A 26,051-nucleotide genomic window follows, 5' to 3' on the forward strand; every position below is an offset into this window, starting at 1 on the left:
CACAATCCTACAAATGCAGGCTGACAACGCCCGTTGTTTCATGACTCCCACGATAGATGGCGGCTTCATCCACGCTCCGGTCCCTTGAGTCGAGTCGAAAGCAGTGATGCTGTGTCTAGTTCTGAAACATCGATTGGCTCATGTTGTAATTAAACTTTAATGAACTTGTAGTATGTCTCTTTGGTTTCGAGAGTCGTTCAACTTAGATGTAATCGATGCTATTAATGTCTTGCTTTTCTCTTCCGATCGTTCTGTTGCATACTTATATATTGCTTATGTATTGTCTGTGAATTGGTACTAAAGTTTCGTTTGGCTACTGCATAGCGATGCCGTGGTATGTCGTGTACAAGGGTAAGGTTCCCGGAGTCTACGACGACTGGGAGGAGTGTCGGAGACAGGTTCACCGATTCAGCGGTAACAGTTACAAAGGGTACGCCACTAGGGCCGAGGCCGAATCTAGATACGCCCGCTATCTAGCGGGAGAGGGGAGGGAGCGTTGGAGGAACCGGATGAAGACGAGTTTCATCGTGATGACCGCAGCTCTCTTCTATGTGATGGTAGTTTAGATGATCGATATCGACTTGTAATGTGAAGACAAACTCGCGGTCTCGAGACTTGTAATATAATGTTCTATCTTTGTTCGGTCTTTTCAATTCGGAGACTAATATGATGAATTGTATTCGGAGACTAAAATTCTGAATTGTATTCAGAGACTAATCTTCTATTGCATTCGATGAATCTGTTGTTGATGTGTGCTGTCTATATTTTGTCCAATTATACATTTTGTAACCTGTGCAAAAAACAGAAAATTAAAAAAAAAACCTAATATTCATACTAATGGCGCATCACGGTGCGCCATTAGTATGCCAAAGGATACTAATGGCGCATCACTAAACAGTGCGCCATTAGTATGCCGAAGTTACTAATGGCGCATCCTGTTGTTGTGCGCCATTAGTATGCCAAAGCACCTGGGTATACATGGCCCCCTGGGAGGCATACTAATGGCGCACTGTTGTATATACTAATGGCGCATCTGGGATGCGCCATTAGTATACCAGATACTAATGGCGCACCAGTGGTGCGCCATTAGTAAAATATACTAATGGCGTGCTACTAATGGCGCACCACTAATGCGTCATTAATGGCCAAATTAGGTGCGCCATTAGTGGGCCTTTTCCTAGTAGTATGTTGATGGCAATAACCATGGATTGTGAGGTGACTGACGTGTTTATATGTCTTGTTGTATGTTCAGTGTCAGTAGTCTTTAGCAACCTCTCGCCGATTCTATTTGGTTCACACTTTTGCCATGTAGTGCACATCTCAACGTGGGAAACATTTGTCATGGTACATATTTGCATCTCTGATTTCGGGTTGTTGAGGAATCACTCCGAGAACTGGTGACCATAAGGAACTAGCTATCAAGTCATGTGTGATGTTTTTAACAATAGGTACTCATACTTTCTACCATCTATGATTGAGATAATTTAAACAGGGTGAATGATATCCATGTTGGCCCGAAATACGGTTGACGGAATTGTCGTCAGCATATACTAGTGGTTTCGGTTGGTTGAAGATCACTGCCCAGATGTTGATATCATCATGTGGCTAGTGGCACCAGTCTGTTGGTGTCCATTGAACAGTCATGGTAAACGGGTATCTCTTGAACGGTCATGGTAAACGGTCATGGTAAACATATATTGACTATCCAACCACATCGCCGTCACCTTCACCGATTCGATCTGAACTCAGTTGCGATGCTCTCGATTGATCCGATTGTTGGCGTTCGTGAGTTTGTGATAATCCCTTGCCCACCGGCGATAGTCAGATTGATATCGATGCCGTTGCGTTAGGCTACTGATGGGTGGCTTCGTTGGGGTAGTCCACCCGCTCGCTCCTCCGCCCATGTATGTGGTTAGTCAATCAAAATGTTGTCATGTTGATGCCGCTGTTAATTAGTATATGCGATAGGTTAGAGTCTCATATTTGGATCGGCTTATGACTTTTTGTCCAAAAAAAATCATAAATGTAAGCTAAATAATAATATGTGTGTTCTCACAAAGCATATGCTTTACAATATTGCATGACCGCAGTACATCACATACCACTGATTTTATTTAGGGTGTGCCACCGTGTTTGTTTGAGGTTTGTGGGATTTACCACAATTTGCGGTATGGATCCTTGTGTTTGTTTCACAATATATCTGAATCGGCAGCCCACTCAAAGCCTATGTCGATCAACATCATCGAGATGCCCCCCTGCCACAACATCACCCCCACCCTCCGTATCTCTCCCCTCCCGTGCCACCCCTAACTCCCACCCACACACCCACCCGCCCCACCCCCCCCCCCCCCCACCCCACCCCCCACACACCCCACCACGCAGGCCCTCCTCATTATAAGATGTGTCGCTTGACGGGTTCCCATTGCAAGACGAACGAGTGCCACAATCCATTGCGTCTCCCAATCGAATAGTAGTCTGTAAGTGGATCTGAAAGTTGCAGGATGCCGTCGTGGCCGAACACTAATAGTAGCAGTGGAGACAGCAACTCTTGGCTCCACGGCGGCGGCGACTACAGCGACCCCGATGAGCATATCTACTACCCTATCGAGGTATTTCATCCACACATATCCACTAACAACATCTAAATCGGGTCTGCTTTTGGTTTGGTATTTCGTTTTGGATCTGACCGCTCTTTATTTGCTTATGATGTGTCACAGGACGGATACCCTCGCTGGATCAGAGACAAAGCATGGAACGGGGAAGATGAGGACCGTTTGATCTTCTGCAAATGCCATCAGCCTGCGCACCGTTACGTGGCGTTCCAAGGAAGCATGGTAAGCAGGCGATTTCTGGGGTGTCCGCATAAGGTTCATTACTCTTTCACCAAGAATCTAATTTTCGCCTCTCTGTTCGCTTTACTATCTGTACTGAACAAAGAAATCATGCTATTATATGCCGTATAGGACGAGAGCAGGTGCAATTTCGTGCATTGGGTGGATGGACAATGGAGTCCGGTCTTGGTCCCTTCCCTAGAAAGGCCAATCCATCCATCATCAGGTGTGTTACTTCCCCAACCGCGTTCACCTCCGGCGCGCTGTTTCTTCGAGATGATATCTGTGCGGCAGCATACCTGGCCGTAATAGCACGCGCGCAAAAGATGCACCCCGTACCGGTGCACTGTGCAGACCACACGCGTGTTAGATGCAGAGGGAGATGCAGAGTAATTGGATGTCGGATATATCATCTGAGAACAAGAAATCTTACCACCACTGGCCGCTTACGAAGAACATGAGATCTCTCCGTCGACGCTGATGAAGAAGCAGACGACGATGCCTCCCCTTGTAGGTGGATTGCAATGCCAGGCTGCAAGTTGCCCTTCACACTGTATAGAACTCCCCCGCCGGCGGCGTTGTCTGCTAGGAAGAACCACACCGGACCCTACTCTCTCCGGTGACCAAGAAAGCTCACAATGGTGACAAATGAAAAGAAGGGATGCAGGCTGTGCGCAAGGGGATATCTTGTCATGCCACTGTGCGCATGCATCGTTCTCTCTCTGCTGTCACTTCAATGAACACCATCCGTGGACAGCAATATCTTTTCCAGCCAGATTCCTGCCATGCCTCTCTCCTCCCGTCGCTGACAGACCTATAACTGCAGAGCCTATTCCTGCCATGCCTCTCTCCTCCCGTCGCTATTTGTCTCCCTGACAAAGCCTGCTAATCACACTAGTAGTGTACAAGCGTCTGCACCTGAAAGCTACACGGCACGAATCTTTAACTCATTCGACGGACGCGATAACCAGGTGCCAGGGCACCGGGGTGTCGTCACACCTTTTCGAATAAAAAAACCCCAGCTCGTTTGGTTGAAGATTGGTGCAATGAACTTCTGCGTATGAATGTGATTGTTTGTGCGTCTTTGAATGAGTTACCAGCTAGCATTGGCAAACTGAAGCATCTTCGGTACCTTGAGATATCTAGATCTTGTTATGTCACCAGTTTTCCTACAGCATTCTGTAGGCTCCATAATTTACAGGTTTTATGTGTCAAGAAATGCCAGGTTGAAAGCTTGCCTAGTGACTTCAATAGGTTGATCAACTTATGGAGATTTGAATCACAGGGATTTAAATATGGTCCAAATATTAGAGGATTTCCAGAAGAATATTATGGAGTAAATATTGATGCAGCCGAAGATAAGTTTGGACTAGGATGTAGGTTCATAAAGAATGTGAAGCAACTTCGTGGACATTTGGTGATAAATAATGTTTACAAGCTAAGCAAGTATCATTCAGCAGATGCCAATCTAAAGAATAAGGATTGTTTTGACAAGGTGACGCTGCAATGGGGAAAATGGAGTACAAAATTCAGCGAGGAAAACAAGATAGAAGTCCTTGCAGATCTACAACCTCCTGCTAGTACCAAGTCTCTTGTCCTTGAGGGTTACCCAGGTGTTTCTCGTCCAAGCTGGTTTGAGCCACAAAGCCTGCCAAGCTTAACATCCGTTTCATTTCTTCATTGTGATCGACTCAGGAATAGGATACTTAATGGCAGCACTGGTTTCTCGTCCCTGACAGATCTAATCATTGATGGGTGCTGCCGTTTATCAAGTCTCAAACAGCTTCTCCACCCAACTTATCTACCAGTCATCAAGAGAATTGCACTTATGAACTGTCGGTACTTAGTATCTGTACCGACTGAACGATTTGGGGATTTTCGTTGCCTTGAAATATTCAAGCTGCTGAATTGTGGAAAAATAAACTCCGAGAGTTTGACTGCCCCCTCTCTCAAGAAGCTCATGCTAGATGGTAGCTGTGGGAATCTCACGGACAATATCCAATGCTGCTCTCTCACCAACTTTTTCCTGACAGGCAGCAGTCTCACGTCCATCCAACTACAAATGTGGAATCTTCCTGCTCTACAGGAATTGCATATTAAAGGTGGATCTCTTACATCTATTGGGCAATCTGGACATGTCTTCACCAACCTTACTTCCCTAACCATCAGCTGGTGCGATAAACTGTCCACCATTGATGGCCTCCTAGAAAAAGAATATCTACCTGCCATTGAGAGCATTACATTTGCCGACTGTATGAGTTTGTCCATGCATGGTGAAAGGTTTGGGGATTTTTCTTCTCTGAAGGATTTGAAAGTTTCTAGCTGCCATAAAATCAACTGGGCGGGATTGGTGTTACCATCGTCACTCCAAAGTCTCCACTTGTATTCATGTGGAGATATCTCTTCATTTATTACCAGCGGCCTAGAAAACCTTCAATCCTTAGTTTCACTAAAACTATCATGGTGTTCGCATATAAGATCCATTCCAGGCCACCTTTGGAGCAGTACTCTCTCATCGCTCCAGGAATTACAGATTCACTTTTGTTGGGACCTTGTGTCCATTGGTGGAGCAGATGACATTTCAGAAATACAAAATGTGTGGATTGAGGACTGTCGAAATTTGAAGGGAATAGAGCAGCCTCTGAAAAGAGGCAGCTTCTTCATAGCCAAGAAGAAAGAGCAGCCTGTGAAAACAAGGTACGTGTGTTTACACCAACTCTTTTGCCGAGTGCACTCATACTTTGATGAACCCTTCTTACGTACTCCCTCCGTTCCAATTTACTCGTCGTGGTTTTAGTTTAAATTTGAACTAAAACCACGACGAGTAAATCAGAACGGAGGGAGTACAATTAAACACGTCTATGGGGCGACATTTTTCTGATAACCATACGTGGTAACCGAGTTTCCAAAAACACCTGTTGTCTCTAAATGTTCTAAAGCCTTTTGACAAATTGTTAATTATCGTTGCAGCATGTAGTCTCGTTTGTTTTCTCTACTACTCAGTCCACTTTCTGATCAATGTTTTTTCTCATGTAGCTCAAAATCGGTCTGGTGCATGCCCACGGGGGATTGATGAAGGGGGTGGTGCTAGCTAGTGCGGCTAATACCTCTTAGCTTCTGTAATCTTGTTTTTGATTGTTGCTTTGTGCTGTACTGCTTTTATGTACAGACTTGATTGGCAGGACGGATTGACTGATGCGCCAGGTTTTTTGTCCCATAGGTTATGCTCGAGCAGAGTATAACTAGTGGGTTTTCCTGACCGATGTCGAATCGCGAACCTTTTCCCTGTTTCTAAGTATTGTTGCTGAGTATAACCGGTGGTCAGTTCATTTTGTTGAAAATTTAGTCAGAATATGCAATGTTATACAGTTATTTACTATGTCAGAACTCAGAAGTATTTTTCATGTTTCATCTCTTGTTAAGTCTACAGTTTTAGTTCTGAATAACTTGTTGATGTCTGTTTTACTTCTGAATAATTTGGTGACTGCTAATGGTAGATGTCATTAGTAGATCATGAATCCTTCATTTTGTGTTGAGTTGACCAGAACACTGCCATTTATCATGAATCCTGCTAGTTCTGAATAACTTGGTGACTACACAATGAATCACCTGAATTTTTAACTAGCAAGAGTGGCACCAAATCCTTCACAAAGCACATTTGTCACTTTTACATTGACCAGAAAAACTCAAAGAAAGTAGAAAAAATGTTTTATAAGTTAATGAGCGAACGAAACAGGTTTGCTGAACTAAATTAGCACTTCACTTTTCCGCACTGACAATCTCAGACCGAGACTCGCTTACCAAAGATGCGTACGTAATGAAGTCAACCAAGATCAGCATGTGTTACATCAACCAGCATGTGTATCAAAAACTCTCTTCAGAGTTCAAACTTCAGACTAAGAAAAAATTAGTTGGCTGCAATAATTTCAGCTCACAGCTGTGAGCCTATGGTTTATATTTTTCTTGCGAGAAATTCCGCTTGTTCAGCTTCATATGCTTCACATCATGAGTTTACACCATATCTTTGTAGACTCTCAAAGAAGCATGCTTATTCATCATAACTTCATATATATCTCCATCATTAACCAACTTTAATACCTCATCTTTTGAAATCTGAAAGAAACATGCTTCGGACATTTAAATGAGTGACAAGTTTCCAAGAAATGCACACCATGCAGCTGGGAACACATACACAAAATAGTTCCTACAATTTACCACACAAGAATCGCCAGCTTCTTCAGGCCACCATACCGTCTTCAGAGCTGTTGCAATTTTCAGTAAGCTCAAATCCTCAAAGTTGATGCCAGACACATCCATAATGAGATCACCTGCATCGCGCAAGACCGTAGAATTATCAATCTCAACAGAATCACACGCCAATAAGGTGGCAGACAACTGAACAATTTTCCCATTGGCCTGGAAACAAATCAAATTAAGAGGATTGCTTCATCACTAAAGCGAAGATGTGATGGATGATTTTTCGATAGAAGTTGCATACAGAACTTCGATGTGAAAATGAAGGATTCTAAATGAATTAGTTAACTCACCATCTCTGGTTTGACATCACAGCCATAACGACTCAAGACGATTTGCAGTCCTGGACTCATCGGGAGGCTGTCCTCTTCAGTCAGCTGTGATTTTTCTCTAGGCACTAAACTTGGCATGCAATTCTGTATGCCCCACATTACCTCCATCACAGTTGGAGTATATAGGCAGGTTATTTCTGAAAGAAGTCACAGCAAAAATGGCGATCAAAGTTGTTAACTGTATAGGCAAACCAGGAACTTATACTCACTAATCTTTCTTCAATGGTTTCTTTATATTCAGGCTTTCCAACAGCCATTCTCTGACCAGCGGGGCACTTCACGATCATCTGAGTAAGCCTTCGTTGACACCAGTACTCTGATTTTTTTTTACTTTTTTTTTAGAAAAGGAGGATGACCCCCGGCCTCTGCATCGCCAGTACTCTGATTAATGCCGCTGGATTTGTCCTCAAAAGTTAGAAACTGTTTTAGCGAAAGAACCTGATAAAGAAATAAAGCAGGGTGGACATGTTCAGAGGGCAAAAAGAAACAAATTAACAAAATACCATGTCACATTTCTCAAACAGGAGAGGGGGAAAATTCAGTAGGCATATCATTCTCAACCATAAAGATATCAGATACCCATGTTCTGTCCTCGACTCCTCATTCGTATGATAGTACTGCAATTCAGATTTAAGTTCATGAATTAGGTAATATGATATACATTGACAGCACTGCAACACACCTTAGTACTGCTCTTCATTTAGCAGGCTGGCGGCACATCAAGTTGTTAAAAAGTTTCAGCCTGCGCGAACTGAATTACTAGAAATCAATCTTGTTACAGACACGCTGGACATTTAGCAAAATTAGTTTTTGGGCGTGCATGCATTCACGTACAGGCTACACTATTCAGGAAGGACATCAGCAACCTCGATGGAATTTGGCCGGCTAATGAGCGATGCGCAAATATGAGGAAGCGAAAAGCCAGTGGGCGTCTCAAACAGCATCACTGCATCAGCAACAGTTTAGCATTCGCATGTTTGGCAGCTGCAACGTACTCCCTCTGTAAACTAATGTAAGAGCGTTTAACTCACTAAAATAGTGATCTAAATGCTCTTATATTAGTTTACAGAGGGAGTACATTGCAGCGGTTGGAAGGCAATTGTTGCTGCCGGTTGAAATGAACGCTCCATCCGTGGTTGCGGTGGCAGTCCAGCGGTGGACGTGAGGTGAAGCATCCACCGATCCGTTTTGCTACCCGCGAGGAGCCGCGATAACAGAGTAATAGAGCAAAGCAGAGCACATGGGCCGATAGCAGAATGACAGAAATCAAAGCAGAGCACATACGGCGATATAGTAGAGGGAGAGGAGGTGGGCGATCGACATGCCACCGCCTGTTCCCATTGAGACCCAAGCCCAACAGAGAAATGGAAATCGAAGGAGCTTCTTATTTTTCCCTTTTTGGACCATAGTGCTAAATTTCTGAATATATTGTCGCGCTCTCGCTTCATTCCTAGATGTGCTTCTGTAAAAAAAAAAATCCGTTCTGCAGATGTCATGAGTTACTTATCATACTTTCTTCATTTGTCCCCAGCCGCCTAGAAAAACTTCAATCCCTCGTTTCATTAAAAATAGGCTGGGATAGCCATATAAGATCCATTCCGGGGCACCTTTGGAGCAGTACTCTCTCATCACTCCAGGAATTAGAGATTCGGTATTGTCGCGGCCTTGTGTCCATTGGTGAAGCAGATGACCTTTCAGAAATACAAAATGTCTTGATTGAGGACTGTCAAAATTTGAAGGGAATAGAGCAGCCCGTGAAAAGAGGCAGCTTCTTGATATCAAAGAAGCAAGAGAAGCCTATGAAAACAAGGTACGTGTGTTTACATCAAGTCTTTTATCGAGTGAACCCATAATTTGTTGCACCCTCCTTGTGACGAATAAACATGTCTATGGAGAAACATTTTGATGATAAATTATATTACATATATGCCGTACTTGAGTTTTCAAAAAATCATCGTCTCTGAATGTTACACCCGAGTTCCTCAAAAAAGAATGTTACACCCATAGCAATAGTTCCAAATAATTCGAAGGACTAACAAAACTATCTCAAACACTCCATCATGACTAAATTGCCATTGCAGCCTGTAGTCTCATTTGTATTCTACTACTCCAAACTTTCTGATCACTGCTTTTTCTCATGTAGCTCAAATTCCATCTGGTGCATGCCAGGTTCGTGAAGGGGGTGGTCCTAGCTAGTGCGGCTAATACCTATCAGCCGTTGTAATCTTAGTTTTGATTGCTGCTTTTCTGCTGTACTGCTTTTATGTACAGACTTCTTGATTGGCAGGGCGGATTGATTGATGCGCCAGGTTTTTTGTCCCATAGGTTATATATGCTCGAGCAGAGTATAACTAGTGGGTTTTCCTGGCAGATGTCAGTTGGCGAACCTTGTCTCTGTTTCTGGGTATTATTGCCGAGTATAACCAGTTGATCTGTTGATTCTGTTGAAAATTTAGTCAGAATATGCATGCTATACAGTTGCTTATTATGTCAGAAGTGTTTTATGTAAGTTCGATCTCTTGTTAAGTCTACCGGTTTGAGTTCTGAATAAGTTGTTGATGTCAGTTTGAGTTCTGAATAACTTGGTGACTACTAATGGTAGAAGCCATTAGTAGGATCATGAATCCTTCATTTTTGTGTTGCGTGACCAGAACACTGCTATTTATCATGAATCCTGATAGTTCTGAATAACTTGCTGAGTACAAACTGAATCACCTGAATTGGATATAAGTGTGTGACCTAAGTTGTAAAGTAGCAAGAATGGAACCGAATCCTTCACTAAGCACATTTGTCTTTCTTCCATTGACCAGAAAAACTCGCGCAAAGTAGAACGAATGTTTATTAAGTTAACGAGCGAATTAAACAGGTTTGCTCGAACTTAATTAGCACTTCACTTTTCCGTACTGACCATCTCAGATCGAGACACGTTACCAAGGATGCTTAATGAAGTCAACCAAGATAAGTATGTACCTACACGTGTACGTACCAAACTAGCCTCATACAAAGAACAAATCAGTTTGCTGCAACAGCGTTGTCATGCCCCCAGCTCCTGGTGCATCAATAAACAAGAGCACTGATGGGTCAAATCTAGCTGGGCCAGCTCTGTTTCGAGGGTACAGAACACTCGAACCAGGAAGGCCAATATATGGAACTGACCCACCTGCGTGTGGTGATTGGGCTCAGCCTGTGTAAGTGATAAGCAACCGGCCTCATTTTCGCCTGTCTCCTGCCTCCTGCTGCTCTTCTCCGTCTCAAATTCCTCCCTACTCCCTCTGTTCCGAATTACAAAATGTTCTGACATTTTCTGAAAGAAGTCAGAGCAAAAATGGCTCTCAAAGTCGTTCAAAAATATAGGCAACCCAGGAGCTAATACTCACCAATCGTCCTTACAGCCATTCTCTGCCCAGGGAGCCACTTCATGATCATCTCATTAAGCCTTTCGTTTGTTAGAGTTGTATTAAATATAGTGTACAAGGTTACAGTTGGATTATGAGTTGTATTGTGTGCTAAGTGTTATTTTTTATGGGTCAGCCGTACGTATATAAAAACCATGGTGTCAACAGATGCTAGGTTCGGGTTATGGCAGACAAGGGTGAAAAATTTATTGGCACAACAAGGATGCTTGAAGATGTTGTGGAAAGTCATGTCAGGTAAGATGGAATTATCATGTGATGGATGGAAATTCGCGGAAGATGATTTGGGAGCCTGGGTCGGACTGGACAGTCTGACGGATCGACGCGAGTCGGTTGGTACAGAAGACGGTGGTGGGATCGGCGACGACGACATAGGAGCGTGATGCGGATGGTGACCGACTTCTGGGGCGTGGAAACACGTGGCGCAGGCCCGAGGGCTTGTGCGGCTTCGACAAAACTATGACGCGAGGTTGATTCAAGACGGTGCGCACATGAGAGATTGAAGTCAATGGGGCGTGAGGGTGGAATGATCATTTACCATGGAGTCATGTTGAAGGTGGAGCTAGAGTCTGGAGGACTTCACTCGGTGCTGATTGAGGGGCTACGGTGTAAGTGCACAGAGAGTCGAAGCCTATTTCGGCGGGAAAAAGCGAGTGACACGTAGTTCGGACTGGAGCCCAGTGGTCTGATGGAAGCATGAAACTCGTCATCAGTCAGTGATGATCGGTGGTACTCTGCAATGGGGGTTGAGTGGTGTGGGATCGCGACCCTTGAGACTCGACCAGGACAGCGGAGGCTCGACGCGGTAATAGCGGCGAGGCGTGCAGTACGCACGGGACATGAAGACGGGACAGGGCTTTGGTGGTCATACATGTGGTGAGACAACTGCGAATTTGACTCGGGATGACTACAAGCAATGGTGAAATTCTTTCAAGTTTCAGATAAGCGGTCAAGAAAGGAGCGGTGATGTTGAGTTCAGGTAACTCTTATGTGTGGCATACAATATGTGAGTTGTTCACTTTCACGCAGGTCAGTGATCAGTGTGTGATGGCGTCGGATGAATACGCTGAAAGTTGGGAGCACAAACTAGAGTAACAAGGAACTTAATTTTGCTCGAGTGTTGACTGTGGTCAAGAAAAGAAGGGACTACAAGTTGCAGGTGGAGTCACATGGAGTCTTTGAAGTAGCAGCGATACTCATGGGATAAGCTCAAGCCCAATGTACATGGAAGTTTGACGCATGGACAAATCCAGGGTGGTGGAGTATATTCGCCAAGGTGGAGTTTGTTAGAGTTGTGTCGAATATAGTATACAAGGTTACAGTTAGACTATGAGTTGTATTGTGTTTACAGGGTATGGAGTCGTGTCCTAGTATGACACTTGTATCCTAGGCTTCTCATGCATATATAGCAAGGCTAGTTAACCTATGCCAACATAATAGCACAGGCGCGCAAGGGGGAGCCGGTGGCGTGTACCGGCGCCCGGGTGGCCGGTGTGCGGTATTGTGACGTGTCACGGGGAGGAGCGCCCGTAGTCAGGCCCCGGGAATGTAGCCATATCGGTGAGCCTCGTTAACAAATCTCGATGTCATGCTTGTGTAATTGCTTAGTCTTCGGATGATCGACGGTGGTCTCGAATTTATTCTAACATCGTTGACACCAGTAATTTGATTAATGGCGCTGGACTTGTCCTCAAAAGTTCGAAAAGCTCTTGCAGCAAAACAACCTGAGAAAGAAATAAACAAGGATGCACTTGTTCCGGGGGAAAAGAAACAAGTAATAAAATATCAAGGCACACTCTCAATCAGGAGAGGGAGACGATTCAGTATGTATATCTAAACCATAAAGATATCATATATCCATGTTCATGTCCTCGTTCAGATATAAGTTCGTATCAGCCTGCGCAAACAGAATCACCGATATCTCGTTACACCCATGGTGGATATTTAGCAAAAATACTCTGCTATCAGTTGAAATGAACCTTCCATTCATGGTTGCAGTTGGAGTCCAGAGGTGGCCGGGAGCCGTGCGGTGAAGCTGAAGCATCCACCGATCCATTTTGCAACCCGCCGGGAGCCGCGATAGCAGAGTAATGGAGCAAAGCAGAGCGCAGAGGGCAATAGCAGAGTACAGACAGCAAACCAGAGCACAGAGGGCGATACGCTATAGATCAGTCAACTGAAACAAAATTTGTGTCAATCGACTGACCACAAATTTTATTTCAGCCGATTTGCTGCCCACATATCGATCCCCTGGGTGGGACACAAGCATGCACAGCCGGAATTAAGCACCGGCCATTAGCATGTAATTAATCACAGGCAAAACACCCGTCACAACCATTATCCGAACGACAACACGATGTGCTATACGCAACGCAATTTTTTAGTGCATACAATACATATATCATTTTTACGATGTGTTATACACAACAAAAAAAACATAAATAGTGGAACGATGGTATTGCCTCTAAAGAAGAAAGTGTAATAAAATAAAAATAAAAATAAAAACAAAATCAAAATCAAAATAATGAAGTTTTCTATGGAAGAATGAAACCCTTTAAGAAAAAAGAAAAAGAGGAAAAATTTGCACACAAGTTTGCCCTAAAATTGCACTTTTAGTAATATGCAAGCAAAGAACATATAATATTGCAATTTCGTACTCTACTACAATTTACACACATGTTGTATAATACTTGTGTGTATACTTATTTAAACAAACAAAAATATAATATTTTCTAAAAAAAATGAAGTAGTAGCATTGGTACCACCCTTTAAGAAGAAATGAATGAAAAATTAAATCATGATCAAATTTGCACATAATTTACACATAAATTGCACTTTTTATAGCTATGCAAGAACTAACATATACTAGTAGAATTTACATAGAAAATAAGTTTCAAAGAAGAAATGAACTAGTGTCATTTGTATTACCCTTAAATAAGAGAGAAGTGCAATAAAAACTTAAAACTAAAATTTCGTCAAGATTAGTACAAAAATTGTACTTTTTATAATATGTAGGAAGAAGCATATAGTGGTGAAATTTCCAGACACTAATATAATGTATACATGTAGTACTATGTGCATATATTTACACACACTCAACATCCAAAAAACGCATAAAGAAAAAGTAAAAATCGACAAAAAAATGGAATAAAAAATAAAGCAAAGATACCCACAAAAGAAAGAATGAATATGAGGCATTGGTATTACCATTTAAGAACAAAGAAAATGGTAAAAAAGAATCTATAACAAACTCTGACAAATTTGCACGAAATATACATAAAAATTGCGCTCCACCACCGCCACCGATCCCCCCACCATCATCATCAACATCATCGCTCTCCACCACCGCCACCGATTCCCCCACTGGCACCGAAGCCATCACCCTTCACCGCTAGCATCCTTCTCTTCAAGATCTCTCTCCTTGACATATCATGCCATTCGTTGGTGAGGTCGTCCATGTCATTGTGGTTCAAAGGCATGATCTTGTTCTCCTCGGCAAGAAGCTTGGCCAAGGCCTTGTTCTCCTCGGCAAGGGCTTTTCTCTCCTCAATGGCGGCCTTGCGCAACCCCTCTTCCTTGAGTAATTGCCACTTTTCTTGCTTCTCTTGTGCCTTCTTCTCGGCCAACTCCTTCTTTGCCTCCAATGTCTTGGCCACCATCAACTCATTTGATTGCACCATGGCATCTATCTTGTCCCGCAAGCTTGATGCCTCCGCTTCCCTGTTGATCTTGTCCTTGGCCTTCTTGTTTCCATTGGGCTTTGTTATTGTTTCTTGGGCCATCATCATCTTCATCATCATCATCCATCTTGGTGAGTGCACCTCTCTTCGGTGGGGATTCTTTCTCAATCAACTTTCACTTCTCGCTATTTTGAAGAAATTTCCAACAATGCTCTAGTTTAAATGACTTGTCAAATTATGAAACCACTCTGACGGCTACAAATGATTTGCACAACTTGGGACGTGAAAACAAACTCACATAATCAGATTCAACGGTACCACTTGGAGGTGAATTATGGACTTGCTCCAAGCAAGCAGCCCAATGGCTACAAATCGGCTTGATCACGTCCCAACGACCTTGGAGTGACCTAAAGGTGTGTGGCGTCCTGTTGGGATACTTTGTCATCATGTGGAAGAACTGATCCTCTATCCTTTGCCAATACCGCTTGGCAGTTTGGTCAGTGCCGGTGCATGCATCAAGATTCGCATGCCTTGATCAAGATTTGGTCTTCCAATTGTGTGTAGTTCTTCGATCTTGCGCGCACTTTTTGCTTGCGCTTGGTCGAACACCCCCTCCTCAACCTCCTCCACCTCATCTTCTTCCTCATCGTGACCGTGCACGCCACCACCCATCTCATGGCAACTGTAATTACCGATCAGGGCTTGATCAATGTCGATGGCGTTGTCGTCCAACAAGTGCACAACTTGGCAGTCACATCATGCAAACCGTTGCTACAATTTCGCTCAACAAGTCACGAACAAGTGCAATGGTGAAAAGTGAAACAACTAGAAGAAATCGAAGTATCATACCTTGCGCCCATTTCGCCGAACACCTCGGGAGCGGCGGCGGGCATCCTCGGGGTAGCTCTTGCCGGGGTAATCGGGGGAGGTGTTGGTGGGGTAGCTCTTGTGGTGACCTTCTTGCGTTTCACACCCGAAACTATGCCTTTCTTCACCAGCGCAGGCCGGACCCGATTCGCAGCGGGTGCGCGTGCCTTCCCAGCGGGAGTTGCGGGAGCGAAGCCCTGGACGACGACGTTGCCCTGCCACTTGTGGGCTTGCGCGGTGGAGCCTTGAACGGCGTCGGGTGCGACATGGACAGCGACAAGATCTGTCGGAGGGGTTGGCGCATGGATGACATCCATGGTGAGGGGCGAATGCTGGGAATCTTCCATAGCGGCGATACAAAGCTGGGGAAGGTGGTCCGGAGCGGGCGGAGGGAGATCAATGGCGGTGAAGGGAAGGGGAAGCGGGAACTGCCGTGCAGAAATGTCCCTCCCGCCAAATATCACCGCCGATAGGGGTCAAGCTCGGGTCGGCCTCCCACCCCGTGTATCTAAAGATGAAGGGCAAAGATTTGTTGCGCCCCGCAAATTTTTTTACAGGCCGCGGTCCGATAAGGTGTCTGTTCAGGCCACTTTTTTCACGCAAAACCGTAAACTGGCGGTTATTTTACAGTTCGGCATGATACAAGGGGTGTGCTAGAGATTCTATTACTACGTTCAGAGACGATATACGAGCTTCTAATTTCCTCCTTCCTACACGCGGTCCATTGAGGCCTAGTAGCCAACAGAGAAAGGGAAATCGAAGGAGCTTCTTATTTCTTCCCTTTTTGGACCATAGTGCTAAATTTCCGAATCGATTATCACAAACCTTGCGTGCTCATGCTTCATTCCTAGGTGTGCTTTTGTACCACCTCAACAAAAAAGAAAACTGTGCTTCTATAATTTCTACCGCTACCCCTCCGCACTCCGAATGTCAGCGTAAGAGGGTTCAAGTACAAACGTCTACTCTTCATCGAATGTCACACTGGCATTTTCTACCGTGCGCCTTCGCGCGTTTCGAGTTGCACCGCCCAATCCTGATCGGGTGGCTCTGCTATCTTGGCTCTTTTCCGCACTCTCCATGAGTTCAAACTCCATCATTTGATCAAAAAAAAAGAAAAAAGGTTTTGGTGTTGCCCGCTTGTCCACGCGCCTTGGTGATTCAAGTGACATTGTTTCTCATGGATCGGAGGACTCCAAAATCATATTCTTCTAGCATACCACCTAGGCCTGCTCCATCCGTCGGTCGTCTTCATTGATGCTCCAAACAGGAACACATCTGTCGCTTAACAAAGTCCCTCTACAACCTCAAGCAGGTACCACGTTCATGGTTTATTCGCTTCACCGACTTTCTCTGGACCATTCATTGGCTTTATTGCCACATGCTCTGAAAGCTGGTTATTTTTTTTCACGCACGATGCAGCCGCCTCCTGCCTGTTGTTGTATGTGGACGATATTGTCCTAACCGCATCCAGTGATTCGCTTATGTAGCGCATCATCGCCAAGCGCACCATCTGAGTTACGATGAAGTCTTCGTGAATCCTCTCCGGAAAAATAAAAAGATGAAGTGGTGAATCATGGAATTGTCACCGAATGACACGAATCATTCGTCGTTAGCACAAAAAAGGCCATTTGTCCCAGCAAAGAAAAAACACCATTTGTAAGTACACCTACCAAATTGACGGCCTAAATTTTAGACTTGCCAAATTTTGGGCCAACTTATTAATTTTGTGACAAAAGCGGCCCCGGATCTTCTGTCTGTGTCGTGTCGTGTTTGTGTGTGCCTCACCATTTTCCTCCCTCCCATCGACACGCCGCCCGCCCCGCCCCCTTCTCCATTTTCCCACTCGCGCTCGCGCTCCCATTCCCGCCGCCCCAACCCTCCAAAACCCTACCGACCTCCGCCTCTCCAGCCATGGCGCCGCCCCACACCTCCGGTAAGCGGCGCCGACCCCCCGACCTTGCCTCCTACCCGCATTGGCCCTAACTTGTCCCCTTTAATTTCCTCCCCTGCAGCTGCAGGCCCGCAGCAGCGGCGCCTCCTCAAGGCGGCGGCCGACGGCGACCTCGGTCGCTTCAAGAGTACGCCCGCGCCTCCCTCTCCCCGTGCTAGTTTTCCGCTTGGTTGTTTGTTTGTGCTCGATCCTGATTTGGGCGCGATTTTTTCCCCGTCAGGCATCGCCAGCGCGCTGGATGGCGGGAAGGGCCGCGTCAGGGAGGCGGTGGAGGCCGCCAGGGACGGGGGATCCGGAGCGCTGCACGCCGCCGCCCGCCACGGGAGGATGCCGGTGTACGTCTACCTCGTCGAGCAGCTTGGCGTGAACGTCGATGCCGCAGACGACAAAGGTGCTCTGTTCGGCTTGGCCTCCATTCGTTTCGCAAAATGTAAAATTACCCAGCGTGTCTAGAAATTGAGGTGCCGCCTTGACGACAAAGGTGCTCTGTTCACCAGGGGCGCAGTCAGTAGGATGATTATGTACGCACGGATGCTTTAATTTTGCTGCATTTTAGGGGGGAAATTGGCGAAAACCCACCCACCTGCAGGGGGTTTCAAATACCCACTTGCCAGCGTAGTCCTTACGTTCAAACAAACACCAGCAAGTGTTTAGATTGTTTGGATTGCTTACCGTAATTCAAAAAGAAAAACCACCAGCAAGTGTTGATGTGTCCTCTGGCTCGGTTTGGCCCGGTGAGCGCTGATATGGTGCTCTGCTCACGGGACATCCAGCGAGGATACAGATGTGGATTGTTATGTGGATCCTTCAGATGTATTGTAGGCAATAGAGACATGTTTCATAGTAAATACAAATAATCTTAATATGGATTTTCTTCTTTCAGAAATCAGAACATATGATTTGTTCAACTTCTTATTCTGATGGTTTCGATAGGTGATACACCTCTGATGTATGCACTTGGTTGGGGGAATTTGGATATTGTGAGGTATCTCCTTGATCATGATGCTGATCCAGAAAAGCCTGGTGAACACGGAGCGACCGCTCTCCATGTGGCAGCTGGAGAAGGTTCCCGCCATGCATCTATATATGCCATATTTCTTTTCGTTCATACTGTTATGTGCACATGTCACCACTTATGTAAGTATTTGTCAACGTGTTTTGGTAGGATGCCGACTATGAAATTTACCACTATCTCTATTTTTTTATTTGTTCTTGTTGACTTCTTTGCATTTTCGAAGTTTCATTTTGGCTACTACTTTTTTAACATGGTATCAATATGTACTGATGAAATTATACCTTTATAATAACAGATGAATCTTGATCGACATCGACATATTAGTGGTCAAACCTCTAAATGTTTGACTGCACGTGTTCTAAAAGGACATGTAGAAAGGATTGGACGTAGTATAAGACCAGCAATGCCCCATGTCATAGACTCATAGTTAGTTTGCACGTAGTTATGCTTGTGTTCTTTTCTTCAGCTATTTAGAAAGTTTCCATGGTCAATGGAGTGAATGCGTAGGCTTTCTGATTGTTCCCTTGTTTGTGCCACTGCAACAATATGATGTTTGTGGGACTATTAGTTAAAATCTATAAACCAATAGGATAATTTCTGCATGTTCCGTCTTGATACATTCTGTCAAAACGGGTGCTGTATCTAAACGAAGTTATGTTATTAATAATTTGATAGTCTTAAGGCAGAAACCATAAAATTAAAGAGCTCCATCCTATAGGACAGATGGAGATTATATATTCAGATTAATTATTTCTAAGGTGTCTATTTTCATTTGGCCTAGTGCTATGCATTTGTGAGTAGTAGTAATGAACTCAGACTAGAATAGCTGTTCTCCATGAGTAAGAATTAAACAATTATTTTCATTTTACTGTTAAATGTGGTTCTTTTAACCTGTCTTAATGTACTAGTACTTTTTTTGGTGTTGCATTGAGCGTCTCAGGCACGTGGATCCTAGCGTGATTCAATATTAGATGTTCAATCTGAATTAGCATTTGGTACACATCCGATTGTTATTCGAGTATGGCTTGTAAGTTTTTTTTTGAACTGGGCTAATCCCCTTTCCATTATAGAGATAACGGAAATACAGACGACTATACCATCAGAATTGTACTGTTTATATATCTAATAGTCTGTATTTCTAATTCAGGAATGTGTGAAATGATAGAAGTCTTGCTCTCAAAAGGAGCTATGTTAATTCCGTTTCTTTCTGTGGGACACCATTGCATGCTGCTATTATCGGGAAGCATGATGCTGCTGTGAAGACCTTGTTGAATCACCATGCAGATGTAAATTCCTTTCCTGTTATTGGTATTGTCTGATCTACTATATTTAAAATATGCTCATAATTGTTGCAACATGTTTTTTACTTGTTGTTTTGTCTATTATCTTCTTCTTTCTAGATAAATTGGCTTTGTAGCATTGAAATGACACATTTTCAAAAGTAGTGCTCAGTACTGAACTATTTTGGTTCATCTTAGTATTCCCTCCGTCCGAAAAAGATTGTCCCTCAAATGGATGTATCTAGCACCAAGTTAGTGCTAGATACATCCATTTGAGAGACAAGCTTGCGACAAGCTTTCTCGGACGGAGGGAGTACCATTTAACTTTTCGGCCATAAGTTTTATTTGGGACTGGTAAGCGAACCAAAATTTATTTTCGCAACATGCTTGCTAACTTTCATCGTGTAACACTATTAATTCCTTAGTTTCTCTTGACAGTGTAACAAGGCAATGGCCATACATTATACGCCTCTGATCGCTGCTATCCATGTTCGCTCACTGAAGTGTGTGAAACTTCTGATTAAGGTAATGTACATCCTTAATCCAGTTGGAATTTCTTTTCCTTAGTGACTAGTAAGCTCTCTGAGATTGTGTGATTTATGGCACACTTATTTCCACTATGCTTATTTAATTTCTTCTGTATTAGGCGGGTGCTGACGTAAAGGGTGTTGGTCCACTAACCCCCTTAATAGCCGCTGCAGATGATGGTTTAACTGATTTCTACAAACCTTTACTTGCGGCTGGTGCTGATCCTGATGTCCGCGATGATGTAAGGTTTAGTTTCTCATGTTTGTGCTGTTGGTGTCTGTACTTCTGAAAGATTGTCTATTTCTTGATTCAACTAACGGATGTTACTATTGATATTTGGTCTCCAATGGATAGTTGCATCTTAGTGCATTTGCAACAGGAATGTCACCGTCACGCTTGAGATATACTGTGTATATGAAGGAGTATTCTGTGTTGAGATTGTAGTGCACATATGTTGAAAGGTTGATCTTATGTACTCCCTCCGTAAACTAATATAAGAGCATTTAGATCACTACTTTAGTAATCTAAACGCTCTTATATTAGTTTACAGAGGGAGTAACTATTATGTTATCCTTTGTCATGAGCGTGGGAAGCTAAGTAGGCACATAGCAGCAAACTGGCCGTAATGCTACCGTACGTGGGTCATGTGTGCATGGTTGTGCACCTGGCCGGCTGCAATGTAGGTCACAAATTAGGGACTCACGTGAGCCTGCGAGTGGAAATGAATATATTGCCATACCTATGAATCTTACGTAGTTATAATGATGTCAAGCCGTGGCATTCTGCATGCAACATCTGTCAGTCTATCTGTGGGAGTTCCCTTAAAGATGAAATTTTACTCATTTATCATATTATAAACAGCAAAATAGATTGTCTCGTAACTGTGATGCTGATTTTTTTGGTTTCTCATTGAAATACCTAAGATAACATGTCACGAAGGACCTCTGGTCACAAATACTTGCTGTTTTGGACATTGAGAAGGTGTCCAAAATAAAATTTTGACCACTAAATTTCTATTGTAATGCAACAGTAGAATCTAATATCATTAATTGGTTATAATATTTTGGAAGTTAATGTTGAGCTAAATCTTCACATATAATTTTCATGTTTGAAATTTAGTTAAAATTTCAAAAGTTCAACTGCATGTATGTCCAAAATGGCATTACGTCTGATGACCAGAGGAAGTAGAAGGAATTGTGAATTCAGTGCAGTGAAATGTGAGCTTTGTGTTCTTTGCAATGTTTAATTTTCGACAGATGGACTGCTTGTTGCAGAAATATTTATATGTGCTTCACATCTGTTTGAGCTATAATGTATAACGACTGGATTTACTGGGGAAGTCTTTCGTAGCGGACTAGCTGTTATACTATACATGTTTGTATTTGTTAATCTCCCATTCCCTCAAATAAAATGTGTCTTTGCTTTATATTAACAGGGAGCTCAACTGCCAATTGAGATTGCTGCACGTAACAATAGACGGAAAGATGTTGAGATCCTTTTTCCGGTAACATCTCGTGTTCCATATGTGCGTGATTGGAGTGTTGATGGAATACTTGCGTATGTCAAATCAGTGCCAAACGAGGAGGTATGAATTCGACGATCTTTGGCATATCTAAGATTATTATCATGTCTTAATACTTGCCCTAGAACAGCCTAGCCCAACTTGCTTGAGACAAAAGGCACTAGAGCATTTTATATTCTTTAGAATCTTCAATGCATCCCTAACTCGAAGCAAGTATATGAAAGATTAAACACATGTTTGTTCCAAACCCAACTGGATAGTTGGAATATCACCATAGGATTGAGTGGATGAAATCAAATTGACATAAGCCTTTTCTCTTAAAACATTGCAGTTCATTTAATCTTCAAACTTTGTTATTACCCATTTGAAAGGTTTTATTCCATTGACACATCAAGACATTTATTTTCTTCTTTCTGGAACCAAATCATTCATCCGTATTGATCGCATTATGGATAAAAGTTGCCGAATGGGAACGAGATACGGTGTCAAATGTTTGTCTTCCTAACTAGAAGGATCCATGTGTTTTCTTTTCCCACTTAACTTTACATATAATGACTAATCTGAAAAATATTGAAATAACATATGCTCTAAGGATCACTTTGATACTTTTCTTTTGGGCGTCTCAGTTCAAGTGGGTGGTCTCAGTTTGCATGATCTTCTGAGTCTGCCTGTTTCAGGACGACCCATTGTACAAAATGGGGCCAGCTTATCTGAAATCAGAAGGAAACAAGGCATACAAGAGAAAAGATTATGTTTCTGCAATAAATTTCTACAACATGGTATGTGTTCTACTATATATGCTCTTTTACCAGCTCCAAATTGATCAGTGCAAGAAAAAAAAATCTCCTAATGTATCATTGTGGTTTATGAACTAGTTGAATGATTTGCAGAATTTTGCATCCCCTGTAAAAATCAAAATAATATATTTTCATTCCTTTGGTGCATCCACATTCATATTAATTTAACAGTGTAAATCTGTTCATATGCTGTAAAGGATAAGTGCTACAGTCTTGGTTTCAGAAGCAAAGGTAATGGTCGTGAGGGGAAGCCATGGTCCACTGGGTGTTGCAAGGGTGGTGCATGGATTTGTTATTTCCTAGATTATTCCAAATGAGGCCTGGGCCGATGGGGTCGAAGAATGGGATCAAGGAACGGGGTACACTTGCGAAAGGTTTTCACAGGGCCAGGACAAGATTGTTCCTGTGTTCCTGGGATGAGGAGCATGACATAGTTCCAAGTTCCCCATGACTGTTATCTAACATAATCGATATGAATCAAAATGAGATATTATCTTATCTGGTTCTTCTCAAGCTACACCTTCTTGCTACTCACATTGTGTCAGCTTGGTGGCTTGGCCTGCCTCCTTCGATAATAGAGCTAGAGCCACACCAAAACAGGAAGCTATTGTCGCTGTGTAACAGGCATAGCAAATGATCTTCCTGTACAAGGTTCTAAATCTCACTAACCTGTACTTGGCTTGTCTCACCTTGTACCGAGTATATGGAAATTGTCCTTGTGATTTGTTTCATCTCTTAAAGGTTGACTTCTCTTAAAGGTTGACTTTAATTTGTCTGTTTGTGATCGAAACTCCATTGTGCCAATCAAAAAAAGATATTAAACACAAATAAAATGACATGATTATTGTCTACTCACTAAATTCCTTCTACAAAAGTTAGATGTGCTGTTGGTGCCTTCAGTGAATACTTAGTTGGTTAATTTCCTGCGACTCCCTTTGTTTCAGAACATTTCTCCATCGAGGAAACACGATTTTAGTTATTTTCTTTTCACCGAAAACAGTCTGGAAGATCTCTAGTTATGACAGTATTTCCATTTCCCTTGGCCTGTCTCTGTGACTTAACCTTTTATTGTAATGATAGAAAAGGTTAGATGTCTGATTATTTAGCATTAATTTTTCTAGTCTTAGTGCTTAATTAGCTTTTGCTTTGGACAAAACTAGTGGAGCGTAGGGAGTATCCCTCCGTCTGGAATTACTTGCCGTATAAATGGATAAAAATGGATGTATCTAGAACTAAAATACGTCTAGATACATCCATTTCTCTGACAAGTATTTCCGGACGGAGGGAGTAGTACATAGCACCAAGTCAGACTGGATGATCCACTCACTCCAGTGTGTTGAAATATATACCCTGTTTTATTTGGACTAGTAATAATGCTATAATTTGAATGGATGACTTGACCAAGTCTGCATCCTTTATATATTTATTTTGAGTCTCCAATAGCCCACACCCAGTTTACCACCTAATTCTAGTGATACGACTGCCCATCAATGTCTGTACAGGCGTGAGTAAAAAGTTCAATCCTGTATGTAAGTGACAGTTTCCAGTGTGATTAATTATTGTAGGCAACCAAGCTTGATCCTGAAGATGTAGCCTTGCATTCAAATAGGAGTATTTGCTGGATTAACTTGGGTGAAGGAGACAAGGCCTTGGAGGCAGCCGAAATGTGCAGGATGATACGTCCTGATTGGCCAAAGGCCTGTTACAGGCAAGGGGCGGCCCAAATGTTTTTGAAGGTGAGATAAAACTTCACAGTTTACAGCTAATCCTTCTGCTGTGGCCAATCCCTTTTTATCCTCTGATGACACTACAATCCATGTCTTCAGAACTATGAAAAGGCATGTGATGCATTTCAAGATGGTCTGAAGTTGGACCCGACAGATGTTGAGATTGAGAACGCATTATGGTAAAACTTATCCCCATCTCTGTGTCTATCAATGTCGGAAATTTTAATGTAAGCATAAATCTCACTCGGGAATCCATTACCGTGTCATGATAAATCATATAGAGGCTCATACTAAAACATGCATACGGTGAATATCTTGTGCATACTATTCAGGTCAATACACGAGCTTGATACTCCCTCGGCCCCTCCGATTACAAATATTCATTTTAGGGCTGTCCATAGTTAAACCTTTATAACTCTGACCATAGATAACACAAGGTCAATACTGCTAGATTTATCATGGAAGGTAATTTCATAATATATGAACTTTCTATCCGAAACAATATATCTTCAGAGAAATTGATGGTCAAAATTTCACCTTGTAGACCATGTTGATGTCCTCAGCTACTTATATCTATGATCAGATGGAGCATATGATTTTTATCTTAAGAGTGAATCCCAAATTGTGTTGTCATGCATTGCCTATATAACGTAGTAATGTCATAATTTGATTATGCAGCGAGGCATTCAACTCAATGAAGATATCTCGTGCCAAAACGGTCTCATGAACCGCCATCCTTTGATCAGAAGAGACCTACCCAAGGCCAAGCTGTTTCTGTGCTTGCTTCCCTTTCAGTGAAGTTCTGCGTAGTACTGTACACACGAGCTTATCTGGCTTCTTTGTATATAGTGTGTTGGGTGATGATGGTACAATCTATTTACTGTTTCTCGCTACTGGATGCTGATCGTAAGTTTGAATCCTTAGACATGTGGCGACAATTTGTCTGCATTTTTGTGCCAAAATGCGGGAATTATGTAGGAACTGATCCATGGTGTGTTGGCATGAAGTTGGATGGTTTAATCCACTAATTGGAGATGTCTTGAATTTGGACATTTTCAATTTCTGCGTTTGGGTTTATTGGTTATATTTTTTTTCTCGTAGCTAGTATGTTGGTTACCTTATTACCTAGTTTAGCAAGAGTCTCCTGGAAGAGACGATGAAATGGACTGGGTCATCGATTGCTTCCCGAGTCTCCATGTCATGAATCAGCTCCTGCTAAGTTGCGTCTGCTCCAACGGTGCGCTCGTAGCCTTGAAATCATGATATGGTGTATCCCTTGCAAAGGTCACTAGAACAGAGATGCGCGCATTGGGGCACAGTTGCGGAGGATGATTTTTTTTAAGGTGGTTCGAACTCTAAAGCCGAATAAATGATGTGATGCAATATCAAAATAGCTTTTACGCAATAATAGTGCACTCACAATTTTATGTGATTTTAAAATAATTCAAATAAAATAGAAATGCAAGCATATTTGAATAAACCTGAAAACATATGGATAATGAAGCTTTAATGCTATCAAAGATTGCGAAGCTGTTCTCAGAAAATTTACATCATAAATTCACAACATGGATCACTCTCGTGGTGCCAGTGCCCTCGCTCCCTCCCCCCTTCCCTCCCCGCCACCGCACCTCTTGCCGCCGGTTCGCTGCGTAGATCCCCACTACTCCCCTCTCGCGGCTAGGCTCTCAACCCCGAGACGCGCCGCGCCGCTCGGCGCGGGGCTGTGGGTGGCGCTGTGGTCACCAGAAAGTGGGGATCGACCCGGATCGGCTTCGATGATCTGTGCTGGTGATGGCGTTGCCTGGAGGAGGATCGACCAGAAAGTGGAGATCCAGCGACTTTTGGCGGAGGTGG

General features: G+C 43.2%; 1 protein-coding gene and 1 pseudogene across 1 annotated transcript; both read left to right on the plus strand.

Moving 5' to 3' along the window:
- Nucleotides 1–3,843: 3,843 nt before the first annotated feature.
- On the plus strand, nt 3,844–6,242 carry LOC123494234 (putative disease resistance protein At3g14460). Its single transcript, XM_045229365.2, has 2 exons — nt 3,844–5,528; nt 5,868–6,242. The coding sequence occupies exons 1-2, from the start codon at nt 3,892–3,894 to the stop codon at nt 5,902–5,904; spliced, it is 1,674 nt and encodes a 557-aa protein (XP_045085300.1). The 5' UTR covers nt 3,844–3,891; the 3' UTR covers nt 5,905–6,242.
- A 10,967-nt stretch (nt 6,243–17,209) lies between these two features.
- LOC109786031 (E3 ubiquitin-protein ligase KEG-like) lies at nt 17,210–25,090 on the plus strand (annotated as a pseudogene).
- Nucleotides 25,091–26,051: the final 961 nt, after the last annotated feature.

Source organism: Aegilops tauschii, chromosome 5 (genome assembly GCF_002575655.3).
Source record: "Aegilops tauschii subsp. strangulata cultivar AL8/78 chromosome 5, Aet v6.0, whole genome shotgun sequence".
NCBI lineage: Eukaryota > Viridiplantae > Streptophyta > Magnoliopsida > Poales > Poaceae > Aegilops > Aegilops tauschii.

What these genes read in the sequence shown, in the direction of transcription:
- LOC123494234 (XM_045229365.2), top strand. Translation starts at nt 3,892, where the DNA reads ATGAATGTGATTGTTTGTGCGTCTTTGAATGAGTTACCAGCTAGCATT. An exon ending in GAGCAGCCTGTGAAAACAAG is followed by an intron (nt 5,529 to 5,867) that starts GTACGTGTGTTT and finishes TTTCTCATGTAG; the next exon opens with CTCAAAATCGGTCTGGTGCA.